Source organism: Paramisgurnus dabryanus, chromosome 2 (genome assembly GCF_030506205.2).
Source record: "Paramisgurnus dabryanus chromosome 2, PD_genome_1.1, whole genome shotgun sequence".
Classification (NCBI taxonomy): Eukaryota; Metazoa; Chordata; class Actinopteri; order Cypriniformes; family Cobitidae; genus Paramisgurnus; species Paramisgurnus dabryanus.
In genome coordinates, this window is record NC_133338.1 from 15,844,747 (window position 1) to 15,865,564 (window position 20,818).

A 20,818-nucleotide genomic window follows, 5' to 3' on the forward strand; every position below is an offset into this window, starting at 1 on the left:
CAATGGTCGATTTAGAGAACATTTCAAAGCGGCTTGCCGCCAGCCTGCCGCGGTCTATTAGACGGAGGCAACCGCCAGAGAAAATTAAGCAGTCGGGCCGCCGGCTGTATGCCGGTGGCAAATCGCAAGACAGGGTAGTGACGTATTCGGCGGCAAACGTTTCATCCCCGCCAGCGGGACGCACCTATAGCCGACAGCTTAGGGCTGGTGGCAAAAAGAAGTCCTGCGGATATTTTTTGCTATCTGGGTTATGAATTACATTCTTATGTACATTTTAAATTGTTGTATGTTATATTGTAATAAATCCAAAAATAATGTATGACTAAAAAGGTACTTCACTGAGTCTTTATTGAAGAGAAATATTTTGACAGTCATGGTTATCATTGCAACAATCCAGCATTATAATCTTGTTTCAGTCCAGATAACCTAAATCTATTGATGACTTATGTATGACTAAATCTATCCATATTTTCTCAAAACTTACTAGAAGACATCATTTGAGCGGAATTCAAGTTGAATTCTATACATTTGCAATTGTCAATCCATTTACCCCATCGGATTCTCTACATTCTCTGTACGCTGATTGATTATTACTAACTTGTTTACTGTTGTATGTGTATGTTCTTGAGAATCTCTTATATTGTGGTGCTTTGAGTTCAAGAAAGTGTATTATAAATAAAATGTATCATATTCCCTGCAGAAAAATAACAGCTAATACCAGCCTATGCTGGTTGACTGGTTAAAGATGGTGTTCCAGCCAGGTTTTAGCTTAAGCTAGTTTTAGAAGGATTTTTGCTTTTATAGCTGGTGAAGCCAAACAAATGAAATGTCTTTATTCAGTTGCTGCCACTGTCAGGGGTGATATGTCAGTTAAAATTCAGGCCTTTTCAGGGAGACTAGTTGAAAATACCTGAAAAAGTTGAAACAGCGCCATCTGCTTTTTTGGATTGCATGGTCACATTTGTGAGAAAATCATGGTCACATTTGTGAAAAAATCATGGTCACATTTACAAAACACAGTTCATATTTCTTAGCCTGACGTTGTCATACTCAATTCTAGTCAGAATTTGAGTCTGATACCGCTCCATTGGGCTATGATTATGAGGCGTGTCTCAACCGAAAAATGCCTCTGCACCAGTGTTAATTTTGGCAGCAAATTCTGATTTAGTCTTAGTCTTTTGAATAACACACCATTTAGTTTTAGTCTTATTTTAGTCAACTGAAATCTTTTAATCTTAGTCTAGTTTTAGTCGACGAAATATCATAAGAGTTTTAGTCTTAGTCCAGTCTTACATTTTTTAGTCTGTTATGGAATGGTATTAAGGTTTGAATATGCAATACAGAAACAGATTTAATGGTTGTTATAGAAAACACGTATTATTATTTTATTCTTAATGCCAAAAAACTGACCGTGCCTTTTTCACAAAAGATAATATCACATAAAACAAGCATAAGGCCCGCTCTACCTAAAAAATATACATGGTCCCTGAAAAAGATATGCATTCTCCCTAAATGACATGCACACACAGACACACGCGCGCGCAGACACACAGACAGAGACACACACACGCACTTACGCACGCAGTTTGTCCAGTCATGTAAAACCACAACATCTACTATAATAACGTTACACATTTCATTCAATTTGAGGACACTGAATATTTATACTCAGTATTAATTCAGACAAACCAATACAATCAATACAGTTCAGATGTGTATTCCTTTCGTTTCTATGTTATTCCAAGTTTAGCGAAAACACGGTGGTTTATCTGATAGCGTGTAGGCTAACCTTCACATGTATTTCTGGATGAGTCGTCTTTACAGGCTGTCGTCTTGTCATATTTGAAGTGTGACCAGATTAGACGCTAGCTCTGACATTTTTGTTGTTATTGAGACATGTCTTCGGACCGGGTGCACCGCAAAACGTTAATGGTTGTTAACGAGCGAAGTCAACTAAAATCAGCCAAAGCTGGGTAAGACTGTAGCTACAACTAAATATAATGTAAACAACCTGTTGTGAAAACGAACTTTGCCGCGGGTTTTTAAAATTGCTCTGCCGACTGCTGCCTGCATCAACCTATCCTCACAGATTCGCTCTGATTGGATTTCTTCCCAACTTGTCCCACAAAATGAGTAGCTCTGATTGGATCTCTTGTCCATTCGTCCCTCCCTAACATTTTCGTCTTATTTTTATTCGTTGACTAAAGTGTCAGTTATATTTCGTTACAGTCTTCGTCATCATATCTGACTTTTATTTAGTTTTTATTTAGTTTTCGTCTGTGAAAAAAGGTTCGTTGACGAATATTTTTCGTCATCGTCTTCGTTAACGAAATTAACACTGCTCTGCACTCAATTGGATAGACTTATGACCAATCAGAGCAACGGAGTGTGTGATGTATGTTGAATTGACGTCTTTTGCAGCCTGACCGAACTGCTAGTTATTTCACTAAAATAACACTAACATTGTGATTATACTAAGTCTGAGTTAGCAAACGTACATCAACACCTACTATGTTTACAACATTTAATTTATATCACAACATTAAGTATTTGCTAAGTCATACAGTCAGACTAACGTTATCTTTTACCATTTGTACGTTAGGTGAACTTCATCCATGACGATACCCATTACTAGGGATGTCAATTTATGCAATTTCCCATATTCGATGATCATTTAAATTAACGATCAATCAATCGAATAATCGTTAACATTAATAGTGCAATAAGCCTTCACTGCAGTGGCATATAGCCAATGACATAAAAGTGTGCATAAAAACGACAGCTTCCTCACGCGAATTAAAATTTTTTATTTTGTCTAAATAACATGCTAGTGGGATTGTAAAATGAGTCAATGTAGTTGTTGTTTTGATAAAATCATCAATTTAAACTTATCTCGTAATGAAATATAATGACTAATAGACACAGTGTATAACTCCGCCTCACATGGGCACTCTGCAACAGACGCATGAAAGTCCATGTCAAAATAACAGTTTTATTATCATCAAGTGTTATTTATCAAGTTGTTTACCTCGCTTTCCGAGTCGTTGATACACTGTTTGTAATTATATCCAAGAAGCACACGAAGGGCACTTTTCTCGTCGTCACCTCAGCTTAGACGTACTTTCAGCAAAGATGCTTATATTACGGAGATGGCAACCTTCCATTAGAAAACACGCAGCGCCTCAGCTAGTCAATAATGATGATCAGTGATATATGTTGCGGGCATTCAGGGTGTAACGACAGTCAGTTACAGTTTACATTTGACAGTTTCTTGCCATAATTTAAGATTACATTTTAATCTGTTCATTAAAAACGGCTTCTGGTCTCCTTCTCTGTATATAGCAGCGTTGCTATGCTAATCTTGCAGGCTTCCCTGAAAGAGGATCTTTGCTTTCAGTATCCTAAACGTATTTGCATTTTCTCCATTGGACCCTCTCAGATCCACTGCGAATGTAATTTCGTTGCGTTGGCAGCCAGCCAGCCTCGTCTCGCATGACGTTAAAAAGCACATGCGTGTGCTTGGCATCGAGCATCGTTGTGATCATAGCTAGTAGTTTAACTTTTGCGCGCTCGCTTAATTTTTTTTTCTCCGACTGTATGTGTTTTGCGCAGGCGCCGCAAAGACGCGCAGGATCTTGTTTTTCAACAATCGTTAAGTTTTATCGAGTAAATTCTTATCGACAATTAATCGAAGATCGATTAATTGTTAACATCCCTACCCATTACGTTTGCTTGAAAAATATCGGAGCCTTGCATGTCCCTCCACTTATTCAGTAGCCACGTTTTCGGGGTTCCAAAAAGAAGCTGACAACGACCGCTAATTATATCCATCTCGTCGTGCATGCAGAGTTGCATCGCTGTGATACCCATTTCAGTTGCTTCTTTAACTTGGTCCTCCATAAGTGCGATCAACTTTTGGCGACTCCCGTAGGATGGACGGCAAAAACATCTTTCCGATCAACAAATGCCTTGATCGCGTTTCTCTGTTCCTCTTTTAAAATCAATGCTCTGTTGATATCTTTTAGAATAGACTCAATCTCAGAATCCACACATCTGAATTCTACAGCGGCAGCCATTTTGTTTTAAATAGATTCAACACACGCGCTCTTTGGTGACGTGGTTGATTACATAACTGTTGATCATCCGTCCATCATTGTCTAAAGCCCGCCCTGACAATTTGATTGGTCGACCAGAAGGGGGGTTTGAAAGTATGATAAGCAGAAATTGTGTGAGCCAATCAAAATGTCCTCTTCTTTTCCACTTTGGCACGGAGGTCAGCCATAAAAGAATTGTCAAAGCAGCCTTATCTGATTGACTGCACACTTGCTTATGTTAACCCACCAAAATCCACTCCAAATGTAGCAATTGGGGAGGGGTCTGGAATGCTTTGTTGTACACTGTTTACTACACAAGTTTCACTTTTTGAATGAAATTAGTGACATAAATCAACTTTTTGATGATATTCTAATTATATGACCAGCACCTGTATGTAAACAAATATTTACAAGAAGGTGTAAGGGGTCCGAATATGACCCCATCCATCCGTTTGGCCCAACGACGGAATCCAAACGGCATGGCCGGTTTATAGCGCATTCGGTCTTTTCCGGTGCTTCCGGTTTTAACATTACGCAACTTAATATCTGACTCCAAAGATATGAAACGTATTGTAATATGAATCAAATTGATGTAGATATAGAATTTGGATGAACGTTTGATCATTCTATTTAACTCATGTTAACATTGAACTCATTCATTCGATTACCCATGTCGTATCGGTCCACATCGGCCGTTATGCAGATTCCGAACACATATTTGACCGTACTAGAAGTTATGACTAACACAATTTAACAATGCCGCTCCCGCAATCTCTTGCTAAATGTCCCAAAATAGCCTCATGCAATCGTTTGTATACAACTTAGTACAAAATTCACACTATAACCAGAGGTTCGGGCTTAGCACCATCTAGCCGAATATAGTTAAATCATATTACTATATACAACTTAATTATAGCAGAAATCATGACCAGCGGTTATGACTTATCACTCCGATAGCCCACATACAAATACGATTACCCAACAACTTAGTGAAAGTTAAATAATTAATCTACCATGCAATAACTAGAGGTTCATGACTAAAGCAATTTTAACAATACCGCTTCATGTGTACGGACTCTCATTAAAACGTATCCATATAGCCTCACACAATATGTTATATACAACTTAATTCAAAGCCTTACAATGATCAGAGGTTCGGGCATAGCACCGTCTAGCCGAATATAGTTAAATCATATTACTATATACAACTTAATCAAAGTAAAGGAAATGATTAGAGGTTATGACTCATCACCCTGATGGCCCACATATAAACACGACTGCGTAACAACTTAGTTAGAGGTAGAACTTAATTAACATGAATTAACCCCGATCAAAGATATGTGGTAACAAAGGATATCGTAATACTTTATAGTAACTTAGAAGAGTCAATAATACAGAGCAAATTAGAATGAATGCAAACGTAACAATTTATTAACCAGGTAGGTAAAACATAATTCAGAAGCCAATTTACATTCCAATTCAAATACGAAACAAACGAAAAACCATTGCATACCTGGTAATGAGATGAAGATCTGGTTACAGATTCCTCAAAGTCAAATAAAATACATGATGCTGTGCCAGGACAGCATCATGGGGGTGCATTTCTCGATATTGAAAGTCCCGCCTGAATCTTCTGACATTTTCCTTAAATATCCAGAGAACAAAGCATTGTGATATGACATACTGATTGGTTCTTGTAAGCCCAGGGGTGTTGCCTAATATACATACAGTGGGTGATTGGTCAACATGTCTAAGGTGGGAGTTGTCTCCCAACATTAGGTTAAATTTACTTATTGTCACAGATTAACATTGAATCCTGTTGTCATATTAATAAACCCAAATGTACCACTTGCATTAAAACACTTCATATAACACCAAACAAGACCAGTTTCAGATACATGTGTTTGCAGAATGTAGCATTCCATATACAGTTTGCTTTGAGAACATGAGGAGAGGGGGATTAGAACGTGTGGTAGGGTGTGTGACTCTTTGAGAGAGGTTTCAGTCTCACACCAATGGGAAGTGGTCTTGGGGGGTAGATGTGAACTCTTTGAGAAAGGTTTCAGATGATAATTCAACAGGGATTAGGAATGTGGATTCAGCCATTTGCTGCGGGCTTTAGAAGTACCTTTTGTCAGGGTTTACAGGTCTTACAGCTCATACAGAATATATTAGAAAAATATTAAATAAAAAGTACAAATAGTTGGTAAAAAGCCTGAATATTATTGCAAAACCCGGTAGCTTATAATGTGCAGAGTATTGTCCTGAATATTACTGCACAAACCATGTAGATAATAATGGTAATGAGAAGAGAAAACTTCAGAATAATACTGCACAAACCATGAAAATTATAAAAGTAGTAGCCAAAATAAAACGTGGCTATTTTTTAAGCGAATAAAAATGAGATGTATATTGTATGGTGGAAGAGCACTTAGTTTGCAGCACTTTGACCTTGGCACGCAGTAATATACTCACTCCTGACTACTCCCCCTCTCGCTCAAACTTTCGTCAATATTACTGTGCCTGAGGTCGAAGTGCTGCAAACTAAGTGTTCTTCCACCATACAATATACTGCAGTTCTCAATTTCATCCGCTTAACAAATCAGCACGTTTTATTTTGTGCCACCATACTTACTCGTGTAACTACTCATGTAACAGTTTATAAATAGGGAAAACATGGAAGTGTTTGATGGCTTCTAAATTCATCCCTGTTTGGATCCTAAGGAATAAATGGGCCTAGAATAAATGGGGCTAGGCTAAATGCTGCGTATTCATGATTAGCTGTTCAAAGATTAAGTACACGCATTGAAAAACATAGGTATGTATTAATTAATCTAAGTTGTGGTAAAAACATAGTAAAATGTAAAAAATATTTTTTTTCCTTTAAAATAATGCACTATCCAATGCCATTATAAATTATAATTAAATATACCTATTTGTTTGGCTGAAAGCAGTCATATATGTCTAGGATGGTTTGAGGGTGAGTAAAAGATGAGTTAATTTTCATTATAGGGTAAAATATATTCTTTTAAAATGAATCCACAAAATGCATTATTTTAGTTATAATATATTTATGTAATATTATGTACCTGAAATTGTTTACTTTGTATTGTAGGATTGTGTGCTGAATCAGAAGTGCATAAAGCAGTTGGGAGCTCCCTGGATCTAATTCCAGATCAATCAAAAACAGAACTTACTTATGTTAGATTTAAAATCAATGACACAGTCTTTGCTGACTATACTAAAAATGAGCTGAAGCTGCTGGGAGATAACTTATTTGCCCAAAGGTTAAAGATAAATGATATAAGCATTACAGTTATTAATCTACAGCTTCAGGACTCAGGACTGTTTTCAATTACTCAAGAAGGACACACCATGCAATATGAAACAAAATTCATTCAGCTGCATGTACATGGTAAGATTAACTGCTTGACTTTATTCCCTAAATGTCATTACAATATTACTCAGCAAACTTAAACAATGTATACACATTAAGAATTAAATATAAATGAAGCAACATATAATAAGGTAAACAATAGGTTACTTTCGTAACCCCGGTTCTCTGAAACATCGAGTGGAGAGATCCACCTATGGGAAGGGCATCCGTACCTGACCTCTACAGAAGCATCCAATTGCACCAAGTCTGGCTAGACAGACAGAAGCGCGCAGCCAATGCCAGGTAAGACCACACCCTCTTACCTGCTAGCATATAAGACCACTGCGCGCTGCTCCTCCTCAGTAAGTGTATTCGCTTCTCGTGCGGCAAGCGGGGCAAAGCTGGTGGATCTCTCCACTCGATGTTTCAGAGAACCGGGGTTACGAAAGTAACCTATTGTTCTCTTTCATCATCTCGTGTTCGAGATCCACCTATGGGAGAGACATGGACAGCTCCCCGATTGCCCAACACACTCGCAGTGAGGTATGACAGCCAGTATAAAAAATGGAACGGTCACCCCCGGAGGGGGGGGGGGCGGTGCCCGACACGTCCCATAAAAATGTGCCCCACGCACACACACAAGTGGCTGTGGTGCGCATGCAGGGCAGACATTATGTAAAAAGCACACCCTGGGGAAACCCATAAATGCAAAAAACAAAGTAGGGCAGAGATGTGAATGCATGCTTGGTAACATGAACGAGCTCAAAAGCCGTATGCGCTTGTTCCTACTATAAAGACAACAGTAGGAAAAAGGTGTGCAGCAGTGAAGGGCTATGTTGACCCTACACCCAAAACGGAATGTGCTACTGAGGTTTTAGTAACATCCAACCGATAATAACGCACGAATGTGTGGGGAGAAGCCCAGCTCGCAGCAGAACAGATGTCCTGCAGTGACACTCCCCTAAACAAAGCCCAAGAGGTGGCCACGCCCCTCGTAGAATGAGCTCTGATATTCCCAGGTGGTTGCACTCCCTTCGATTCGTATGCCAAGGCAATCGCGTCCACAAGCCAATGTGAAAGACGTTGCTTAGACACGGGATTCCCTCTGTGAGGCGGCGTCCATGAGATAAAGAGCTGGTCACTCTTCCGGAAAACCCTAGTCCTGTCGATATACGTCTGTAATGCACGAACAGGACATAGAGCATTAAGCCTCTGATCCTCCGTAGAGGAAAAAGGTGGAGGGTGAAAAGCGGACAGCTCCAGCACCTCCGATGTGAACGCAGGGAAGCACTTAGGCATAAATGCCGGGTTAGGTTTAAGAAAAACCTTTTCTCCATTCAGAGAGAATTTAGTGCATGAAGGGTGTACAGAAAATGCATGCAGTTCGCTAACACGTTTTGCTGATGTTAGAGCCAAGAGCAGAGCTACCTTAAAAGACAGCAGCTTCAAGGAAATAACACCCAGGGGCTCAAAGGGGTATTGAGACAGGGCGTCCAGCACCATGGAGAGGTCCCATTCAGGGACACACTTCCTGATGACTGGCAAAGAGCGACGGGCACCCTTCATAAATCTGCAGATTAAAGGGTGCTGCCCGACAGTAGAGCCATCAAACCCTACGTGACAAGCAGAAATAGCCGCCAGGTAAACCTTAATTGTGGAAAAAGACCTGCCTTTATCCATAAGGTTTTGTAAGAAACGCAAAATCTCAGGGACTGAGCACTGATAAGATATGAGATCGTGCTCATTACACCACCCTTCAAACACTTGCCACTTACAACCATATAAGGACCGTGTAGAAACGGCTCTGGCATTTTGAATAGTAGCAATTACGCGCAGGTGTAACCCCAGCGCGTTTAAGTTTGTCCTCTCACGGGCCAAACCCAGAGAGCCACCCTGTCCGGGTGTGGGTGATAAATTTCCCCGTTCGCTTGAGACAACAGGTCTGTGCGGAGGGGGAGGGGCCACGGCTGGGCATATAGCAGAGGAATTATTTCTGCCAACCACGGGGCTTTGGGCCATCTGGGCGCTATCAGAAGGAGAGACAAGCTCTCCTCCCTCACTCTGGCCAGCGTGGGAATTATGAGGCACAGAGGGGGGAAAGCATACAGCAACACCTTGGGCCATGGGTGGGCCAGTGCGTCCACCCCGAGGGGCGCGTCCAAGTCCTTTAGCGAGAAGAACATAGGACAATGGGCATTTTCGTGCGAGGCGAACAGATCTACGGTTGCCCGTCCGAATCGCCTCCATATCGCGTCCACCACTTGCGGGTGGAGACGCCAGTCTCCGTAAAGAGGGTTTCCCCTTGACAGAAGATCCGCGCCTCTGTTCAGAATGCCCGGAACATGCGTTGCGCGTAGTGACAGAAAAAACCCCTTGCTCCACACTAACAGCTTGTGAGCTAGATTGTGAAGTTTTGAGGAGCGCATACCGCCCTGGCGATTGATGTATGCCACCGCTGTGGTATTGTCGCAGCGTACGAGAACATGATGTCCCCGCAGGCGCGGCAGAAAATGATTCAGAGCTTTCCATATGGTGAGGAGCTCTAAATAATTTATGTGTGCTGAATGGAGACTGCTCGGCCACAGCCCGTTCACCGTTCTGCCCTCCTGGGTTGCACCCCAGCCCGTTAAGGACGCATCTGTCGTCACGACTTTCCGCAACATAACTGTCCCCAAGGGGGTGCCTTGTGCGTAAAAGTCTGCGTTCCTCCAGTGGCGCAGAGCTGCCGAACAGATGCGCGTCACCGTTACCACGCGACAGAGATCGCGTAACGGGCTGAAATGTAGTGATAAAACCCATTTCATGAACGGTCTCATTCTCAGGAGACCCAGGGGCAAAACCTGAATAGCTGAAGCCATAAGACCCTGTAGTCTGAGGCATGAACGATACTGCACTCTCTCCCCCTCTCTGAACTGTGACACACAGTTCATTAAAGCGCGGATGCGCTCCTGAGAAAGATGCGCTCGCATGGAGACTGAGTTCAGTTCCAACCCCAGAAAAATCACACTCTGACTGGGTGTGAAATTGCTTTTGTTCACATTCACTCTGAAACCCAGGGACGTGATATGAGAGAGCACACGGTGGGTTTCCCGCAGCACTTTCTCTTTCGACTCGGCTATGATGAGCCAATCGTCTATGTATGTCAAAATCCGTAGACCTGACATTCTTAGAGGGGCGAGAGCCGCCTCCGTGCACAGACAGAACGTCCGAGGGCTGAGAGAGAGACCGAAAGGAAGAACTGTGAATTCGTAACATATGTTCTGATATGCGAAACGCAGAAACTTCCTGTGAGGCGGATAAACGCTTATGTGGAAAAAAGCATCCTTCAGATCGACTGAGGTGAACCAGTCGTTCTGTTTTATGGCTCGGGCCAGAGAACCGTGGGTTAACATTCTGAAATTGTATTTCCTTAAATGTTTGTTCAACACTCGGAGGTCTAAGATAGGGCGGAGAGAGCCGTCCTTCTTTGGAACCAGGAAATAACGAGAATAAAAACCCTGATTTATCAGATCGGGGGGCACCGCCTGAATCGCTCCCTTTATGAGAAGAGAGGAGATTTCCTCTTTCAGAATGTGAGCGGAATTCTCTTCCGTGTGAGAGAAGAGAATGCCGTTGAAAAGCGGGGGTTTCCTGACAAACTGTAGTCTGTAGCCCTGCGTAACTGTTCGCATAACCCATTCGGGCGCTGCTACCGCCCGCCAGGCTGGCTCGTAACTCGCTAGAGTGCCCGCCAGCGTGGAGGGCGCGCAGCTGAACTCGTGAGCGCTCGGTAGACTCATCTGTGATACAATGGCGCCCTCTAGTGGACAAACAAGGGGCGACATGCGTGGGTTCAGAGAGGGGGTTATTCTCTGCAGAGAGATGTGCTCTCTCTGAAACGAATTCATTTGATTCGTTTGTTTTATTGTGTTTTGTGTGTTTTTTGTATGTTTTGTGTTGGGAAACACTTGGGCCGAAGCCTTTATTTGTTGAGTGAGGGGAACCGTGTAAATGCTTGGTGTACATTTCCTCACAACCAACCCCCTGAACGTGGGGGGACAAAACACATCCACCGAACACACGGGCTGGGCAGCCTCTTGAGGGGGGTGGTCGACCCCTCCGTGAGAAAACCTCTGTCTCTTGGACGGGAGCTCTGGGGAGAAAAGAGAGTCCAATGGGCTTGTGGCCTGTGAACAAGGACCCTGCGTCCCCAACAGTCGAACATCAGGCCGGCCGCTTACGTTTCGGGATATTGGGGGTCGGGTTAGGGGGTTTCCCAGCCGCAGCCGCGGCGGGGGGTGGTTTCCCCCAGGGTTTAGCAGGCGGTGGGTTAACCTGCCGTGGAGAGGGTTTGTGTCGGGGTCTCTCCTTGCTGTGATGCGGGTTACGACCCGTGGCCGGGGGGTTAGACACACGAACAGGGGGCACCTGACGTGGGTTTGCCTTCCTGGGAAGGCAGAGCTTGAAAGCCTCGTCCTCTTTCTTTTTATCGTCACACCGTTGCTGCATCAAAGCCACAGCGGGACCGAAAAGAGCCTGGCCAGGCTCAACCGGGGCACCAGCGATTCGTCTCTTCTCGCTGTCGGGAAGGCCCGACAGGTTGAGCCAGAGCGCACGCTCCCCCGCCACAGAAAGCGCCATCGAACGGCCGCAAGCCTGGACTGCCTGCCGAGCGTTACGGAGAACCAGGTCGTTTACCGTCAGGATCTCTTTCCACAAAGTCGGCGATGGTGCCCCTTTGTCCAGCTGAGCTCCCAAGTCGTCCAAATTCTCCGCCTGGTAGGCGGAAAGGAGCGAGGAAACATTAAGAGCCCTTACTGCCAAAGCCGAGGACTTATATGAGGCCTGTAGAACCGAGGCAGAAAAACGGTCCATCTTGTTAGGTAAGACCGGCTTCGGGGGGGCGAGCAGCCCACCCTGGACGGGGTTGAGGTGTCTAGCGATCGACGGCTCGACCGCGGGCGGGTCGCCCAAGCCGAGAGCCGCCATGTCCTTTACCTCGAGGCCGGCGAGACCATGTTTAAGGTCGAGCGGGTCCTTCCAATAATGCCTCATGTGCTTAGCGCACGCAGGAAGAACTGGAAAGAGTTGTTTCCTCGGGCCGGGAGGGGGTCCCAGCACTTTCCCGTCATAAATGTCCCTCTCCTGATCGTTGGCGCTCTGTGGAGCCGGCCACTCGATTTTGAGCCGCGCGGCCGCGCGCTCGCATACGTCGAGGAGAATGGACTGAGGCAAAGCCGCGGGGGGGTTGACCTGGGAAGCACATGAGGGCGGGATGGCCTCCTCGTCCTCTGAGGTCCCAAGAAGGTCCGCGTCGTCAGCGTCACCGGAATCGACCGGTTCGCCGGCTAACGCCGCAATTTCCTCGAAGATGTTATCCTCTGGAAATGCGGGATTGGGCATGTCGGCCCAGCTGAGGGAAGTCGCGCCCCTGGATGTCTCCGGTTGCGCATCCCCTCCACCAAGCCCCTCATCCGAATCCGAAAGCCCATCGTCGCCACACTGGGTCGCAGCAACTTTAAGGCGACGCCGCAAAAGCTTTTTTGGCAGCGCAAGGCAATGGCTGCAGTTATCCGGGTTTTGCAAGGCTTCCTCTGCGTGTTTGAGACCCAAACATACCACGCAAAACTCGTGCGAATCCTTAGCAGCGATCAAAGCTCCACACGCGGCCGGGCAGGCCCGTGATGAAGACTTCCCGGGAGTAGCGGCAGTTTTAGAAAGCGACATACCAGCGAAAAATTCGGAGAAATCCGTGGCGGGCAGCCGTGGATAAGGGAAAGGTGAAAGAAAAACACGAGCGTGGGCGGCTCGATGATGCTAAAAAACAGAGACAGCTAACCTGGTTAGATTAACGACTGTCACGTCAGGCGGAGGCTGATCTGACGATAATTCCTCCTGGAGACACAAAGTGAACAGCGAAAAATCCAACCGAACTGAATCCGTGCAGAGATCGCGAGAAGCGAATGTCAACTGAGGAGGAGCAGCGCGCAGTGGTCTTATATGCTAGCAGGTAAGAGGGTGTGGTCTTACCTGGCATTGGCTGCGCGCTTCTGTCTGTCTAGCCAGACTTGGTGCAATTGGATGCTTCTGTAGAGGTCAGGTACGGATGCCCTTCCCATAGGTGGATCTCGAACACGAGATGATGAAAGAGAACATATTAACCTAACAGTATCGAAGCATTTTCTCTTGTCATGGGAATCTTTTTGTATTTGAATTTTCTTATACAGATATCATCAAAAGTGTAACAATTCAGCACAATGAAACCTGGTTGCAGTCAAAAAACATATGCACATTTCATCTTCAGTGTCTGGTGTTTGATAATGTAAATACATTTTACCACTGGAGTGGCTATCTGAATAGTTATGGATCACACTTAAATATCAGTCTAACTCCAGAAGTGAGTGCCACATTAAACTGCACAGCCAGCAACATAGTCAGTGTTAATTATACTACTAAGACTGTTAAGTGCTCCGAGACACTTGGACCAGGTATGTCATTTGGTAGGTCTCCTATACAGATTTGTTTTTGCAGATAACTAATGCTTTTCTGTATGAGTATCTTACTTTATTCAAAGCCAGTTTTACAATACTTCTTATTTGATGTTGGTTTGTATTTGACTACAATTTGGTTTAATTAAACATTGCAGGGTTTTTTCCAAATTACCTGCTGCTCGTTTTAATAGTTGGTGGAACTGTGTGTATTTCCGTGGCCATCATAGGAGTGTGCAGGACTGGAAAAGGTTTGTTTGAAAAGTGTGAGAATAATATAAGTTCTAGTGTAACAATTATAACGTATCATTTTCTTCTGATGTACCCCAAAATTAAAATCTTCTCCTTACTTACCCTCATGTCATTCCAAACATGTATGATATGGTATTTTACATTCTTTCAGGAAATGTGGAGAGTGAGGCTGAAATTACAGTGTATGAAGATATAAACGCTGAGCCCGTTGCAAAGGTGAGCTGCCCATTCCAGTGGGCCTGCTGTATTGGATGAGCTATTCACCTTTAAAGTATCCTTAAAATATCATAAAAATTTAAATCCCATTAGTAGAAAAATTATACGTTAAGGGGGAGTATTTTCCACTTGGAATTCATTAGGGATTTTTTATAATTAAAAGGTGCATTCACTCCATATTGTTATTACTGTTATTATAGTGTGTAAAAAGCATTCACCAGGGTTCCCGCGGGGTCTTAAAAAGTCTAAAATTCAGAATGTTAAATTTAAGTCCTTAAAAAGTCTTAAAAACACCCAGATTTGTATCCCAGGTCTTAAATTTAATTTACCCAAGTCTTAAATTTCTTACCTCTGTTCATTCCCGAAAAGCGTTGTCCGTAGAATATAAAATAGTAATTTAAAACGCTGAAGAACTAACTTAATCAGTCGCGGAGGCAGAAAGTGTATGACGGTGGGTCTCTAAAAAGAAACGTTCCGCACTTTGTCATAATCCACACAGATCGTGCCATAAACTATATTTCAGGTGTTGTGATCTGACTGTATACTGGGTTTGGCGAGAAACAATCCTTAAATTTAGTTTTGTATAAGCAAAAATCTTTTTCGGGGTAATTTATAAGCCCGTGACTTACCTGAGCATTTGCCAGGTTCTGAAACATAGAGGACACAGAAGCGAACAAAAATCAGTGCTGCTTTATTAAAAATCAACTTAAAGGGCGTTTTGCAGGGTAAATTTTTCCACAAATTTGGGCAATTTGCTTGTTGATAATAAACATTTAAACTGTTATCCGTTGTATTTATTTAGAAAACCAGCACCAAAACACAACATATGCTGGTCTTGCTGGTATGCTGGTTTTTTCAGCAGGGGGAGTGTCAATCGGGAGAGTCGGGACTTTCCCGGTTGGCCGGTCTGATAATAGTTATACATTGGGAGTTATATTAGCAACACCGTCTGTCGGTCTGATGTGCGGCCGGTTCCCGCAGCCCGCTGGTCAAACTGTGCACCTCTCTGCTCAACAAATATAAAAGTGCTCAACCCGTTCGGCCAGTCCAATCATGTCCAGGATCTATAAAAATACGGGGATCAGTGATTGGTTTCTAGCCTGTCATCCTTTGATGTAAAAATCCGATCGTATGTATGCGATCGGATTCGAGCCCGCTGCAGCTGCTGACCGCTGCTTCTGTGTATAAAATGATCGTGTGATTCGTTATGATCGCATAAACAAAATAACAAAACTTCCTTTTATTTCACATAAAAATATATTTTAGATATTATATGATAGACTAGTAAGTGTGGATTAAGGATGTTTAAAACTCTCTAGCCTGGTGGTCAGGACATGAATGGATTAAATCAGCAGATTTGCAAAGTTTTATTTATCTCCACATATATCATAAATAATAATTAGCAGGGTAACTTTGCAGTATACCACATTATATATTTCCTATTATGTATATGATTTCCATATTATAAACGTAAGTATTAATAAAACGGCAATAAATGTCTCATCTATCTCTATGGCTCTGGCTGAGGCTTTCATCCACTTCTACCCAACGTGACGTCATCGCCAAATTGCTTAAAAAAAAACGTTAATACCAAAAACGTTAAAAAAGTGGTCTTTAAGACTTTTTTTGAGACATTTTAAAAATGATATACATATCTTGAGTGATTTATGTACCCATTAATCAGTGGTGGTTAACCTGCAACACGCCCTTTAAACAGTCGGGCCGTCGAGTCACGAGCCACCAACAGCGTGTCAACTTTAGTGTTACACAGTTTTAGATTTTAGATTTTAATATTGCTCTCTGCTGCAATGCACTCGAACCTGACGCACTTTCCCTTCAGCTCTCCACAAACAGCAGCGATTGGCAGATGGAAAGCAAGAAAATACCGTAATAAACCATATATTTCAAAAAAGTGCAATTGTCGTCTTTTAGGAACAATTCAAACTTTTTGATGGCGCAAATGCTTCAGGAGTTACGGTTAAATGAACAGCGGTAGAATCAGAGCCCTTTCGGATTGGCAGGCTGCTGCATACGGCATCGCCTGGTTTATTTAAGTTAACTGAGCATTACATTCGCAAGTCATAAGCATATTACAACAATTAACGATTAACTAAGAATAATAATCAATATTTTAAAGTTAATTTCAAAGTTAATATTCTGAAATAAGACAGTCTTTTTGACGTATCCATCTTAGAAATGCGACCCTTCGGAGGCTGCCTCAAGCCTTTGGATTGAGAAAGGGTCTTAGTGGATAAAGTAAGCAACACATATCAAACAGCCTTTTAATGGTCAATTTCATTTTCTTAATGCAGATTAATCCGTTATTGTGTAATTAGAGAGGCTATTAAACCTGATGGCGGTATATAGTGCATATTTATGCATAAAACGTATGGGTGGAGTCTTTTTTGGCTCTGTGATTCTGTATTCAATTAAATGCAATACATTAATTTATTAATAACTTGTATTAATAAAATGCATATATTAATGCTTTTAGGGATTAATAATAATTGAAAGTGATCTTTTGTTCTTTGTATATTTATAAACAGGCACAAGATATATACACAGCACACAGTCAGTTGTACATTAAACATTATGGGGTGGTTTCCCGTGCAGGGATTAGCTTAAACCAGGACTAGGCCTTAGTTTAATTATGACATATAACTAGTTTTAATAAACATGCCTTACTAAAACCATTACTTGTGTGCATTTTGATGTATTTTAAGATATGTCAGTGCAAATTGTTTTCAAGTTTGGAAAGCTCTTAAAACTAGTCTTATCCCTGTCTGGGAAACCTCCCCTATAAGCTTACGTACTACAGAGTGTGATGCATTTTAAAGCTTTAAAGTTGTATGAGGCAGTGTAAAACTGGGCACCAACCAGCAGCTGACCATACTAACTGATCTCATAATAGTGGATTTTATCAAAAAACATTGTTGATTGAATTTTATAAAAATTCTAAATCAATGAATATTGTAAATCAATGCATTTCTTGACTATTAATTAAGAAAAATCACAGCTCTTTGCCTCTAACTCAATGTATTTCAATGGCTCACTATGAGCCATTTTTGAGCTTCCATTGTCAGAAGTCTCTTTCTAAAGGGCTATGGGTAAAATTTGTCGGCGCCAACACTCGCGGTCTAATAGAGTTAAGCATAATGTATTTCCATGTATTTTGATTATCTGTTTTAAAACTGCGTTCATTTTATATTTTTCTATAACTGAATCAATAAAAATAAAACGTTTTAAGAATTTCTGAGATCATTTGAATGCTTCTATTAATGTGTCGTGTTGGTCTTAAATTTTACTCATAATGGTCTTAAAAGGTCTTAAAAACTTCTTAAATTTAACTTGCTGTGAAACCTGCAAGAACCCTGATTCACGTCCTTGTAGAGTTTTAAAGCCACATACGTCAGTGCTTTACACCATGCAAATAGAAGTATGTTACTCAAAAGTAGGGATGGGACGATAACCGGTTTCACGAATAACCATGATAAAATGTCCTGACGGTAAGTATTATCGTTTAAAATGTAATTATCATTACAACCGTGTTTGATTACCGTGATTTTGAAAACTCGCGGAAATCCTGTCCAGCCAGAATCAGCTTGACGCAGGCGCGCACATGCAACATTGTTTTTTGCACGAGAAGGCGTGGCGGAAGGCAGTAACAGGTGCACTGTGTTTTAATGCGTTGCTTATGTGTGCATTTGATGTTCTTATTTAAGCTACTGTTCATTAAAACAGGTTCATACATCTCAGGGCTCCATGTTAATGTTCATTTAATGCAGGGGTGTCCAATATGACCAGTCGATTGCATATGCAATGCCGGTAGATCGCATATAAGTTAATAACTGTGTATGCTGCTCCACGCCTCCACGAGCTTCGGAAAACAAAGCGCCAAATTGGCATTATGGTCTTAGAAGTCTTTTTGAGTTGTTGCGCATTTCTTCTCAAGTGTGTTTTTATAAATCTTATGCCTGCCCGCTGCAGCGGAGTCGTCTAACTTCCGAAATTTGGATGCACATACATGCAGGAGTTGATCCACATGTACGGTGTATGTGCGCACGATCAATCGACCAACCGAACGAGAGAGAAAGAGATGCTTCTGATAATGTTGTCATTTTCTAGTTTATTTCATCAAAACCGCATCTCCGCTATAAGGAGTACTCGGCATGTACTCAAGGATTTTTTTTAACTCCTCAAAAAGAATGGAGTAATGGTGACAGCCCTAAATTCAACGTAGAGATAGTCCTCCTCATACATTTAAAATGTTATTAAAAAATGTAACAGTGTTTTGTTAGAAAATGTTTTTTAGCAGGTAGGTCTTGTCAGCTTTATCATTTTAAAAGTAGATTGCCACACAAAAAAGTCTGGACACCCCTGATTTAATGTTTATGCTTTAAAAAGTGCATATAGCTGCTAATTGTATTTTTTTTGTTTGCTGATTTTCAAAAATAACTTGTTAAAATGTTTTCAGTGTGTGTATCAGTTCTTTTTGAACATTTCCATCCCAATTTAAGAAAACCATGATAATATTGATAACCGTGATAACTTGGTTCACTATAATCATGATATGAAATTTTCTAACCGTCCCATCCCTACTCACAAGTTAGATACACTGTAGCAAACAAATATAGACAACACTCTGGTATGGAGCAGCTAAAATCACAGATGCTCTGTGACTTGAAAAAAAAAAAAAATTGATTATATCGCACAGATCGCGAAAAAGAGCTATCAGGGAAGACGAAAGGTAGAGGAATCTGCTTCTACATAAATGAAGGTTGGTGTACAGATGTCTCAGTTATCAGTAAATACTGCAGCTCAAATTTGGAATCACTTTTCCTGGATTGTAAGCCGTTTTATTCACCGCGGGAGTTTTCTTCATTTATTTTGGTCGCCGTATACATTCCACCTCATGCCGACGTGTGTGATGCTTGGCAAACTCTTGCTGATCAGATACACTTTTCAGAACATAAATATCCGGACTCACTGCTCATTGTTATGGGAGATTTCAATAGAGCTAAATTTAGTCATGAATTACCAAAATTCAAACAGCACATTTGTCCTACCCGAGACAAAAATATATTAGATCACTGCTATACAGTTCTTAAGAAGGACTGTATCACTCTGTCCCTCGCGCGGCTCTTGGTCGCTCGGATCATTGCTTGATTCATCTCATTCCCACCCATAAACAAAAATTAAAATCTGCAAAGCCTGAAATTAAAACAGTGAAGAAGTGGACAAATGAAGCGAAGGAGAAGCTGCAGGACTGTTTTGACTGTACAGACTGGAGTGTTTTTGAGGAAGCCACAGGTGACCTGAACGAACTCACTGACACCGTGACATCCTACATTAGCTTTTGTGAAGGGGTGTGTGTATCAACAAAGACCTTTTGCATTTTCAATAACAATAAACCATGGTTCACTGCAAGACTGAGTCAACTCCGCCATGCAAAGGAGATACTCAGAAAAGCTGAAAAAACGGTTCTCAGACAAGGACTCTGCAGCATTATGGAGAGGCCTTCAAGACATTACCAGCTATAAAAGAACATCCTCCATTCCTGAGGCTAACAAACGCCTTGTTGATGACCTGAATAACTTCTACTGCAGGTTTGAGAGGGAAACACTCACCTCACTCAACAACTGCAGACCAACTACAGCCTTCACCATTCATCAGGCTATTTCTCCTCCATCCCTGGCCCCCCAAACCACACTCACCGTATGTGAACAGGATGTCTGTCATCTCTTTCGGGGGCAAAATGTCCGGAAAGCACTAGGCCCTGATGGTGTGACACCCTCCTGTCTCAGGGCCTGTGCAGTCCAGCTAGCTCCGATCTTCACACAAATATTTAATAGATCGTTGAAGCTATGTGAGGTTCCCTTATGCTTCAAAAGCTCCACCATCATCCCAGTCCCCAAGAAATACCCCATTACTGGATTGAATGACTATAGACCAGTGGCCTTGACTTCAGTCGTCATGAAGTCCTTTAAACGCCTGGTGCTGAAACACCTCAAGAACATCACAGGTCATCAGCTGGACCCCATGCAGTTTGCCTACAGGGCAAACAGGTCAGTAGAGGATGCAGTGAACATGGGACTTCACTACATCCTGCAACACCTCGACCAGCCAGGGACCTACGTCAGGATCCTGTTTGTGGACTTCAGCTCGGCGTTCAACACCATCATACCTGGAATACTCAATGCAAAACTCTCTCAGCTTACTGTATCTCCTGCAATTTGTCAGTGGATCTCTAGCTTTTTGACCAATCGAAGTCAACATGTGCGGCTGAGAGGCGTCACATCTGGATCACGGACAACCAGCACTGGTGCACCACAGGGGTGTGTCCTTTCCCCACTGCTCTTCTCACTCTACACAAACAACTGTACCTCTATAGACCCAACTGTCAAACTTATAAA

General features: G+C 42.3%; 1 protein-coding gene across 1 annotated transcript in view; it reads left to right on the forward strand.

Annotated features, from left to right (window-relative positions):
- Positions 1-20,818, forward strand: part of LOC135783639 (uncharacterized) — a 76,281-nt gene that overhangs the window by 26,876 nt on the left and 28,587 nt on the right. Inside the window, exons 2-5 of the mRNA XM_065294396.2 lie at positions 7,210-7,509; positions 13,677-13,949; positions 14,096-14,188; positions 14,341-14,405. Coding sequence (XP_065150468.1) covers positions 7,210-7,509; positions 13,677-13,949; positions 14,096-14,188; positions 14,341-14,405 — 731 coding nt within the window. The remainder of the gene's footprint in view (positions 1-7,209; positions 7,510-13,676; positions 13,950-14,095; positions 14,189-14,340; positions 14,406-20,818) is intronic.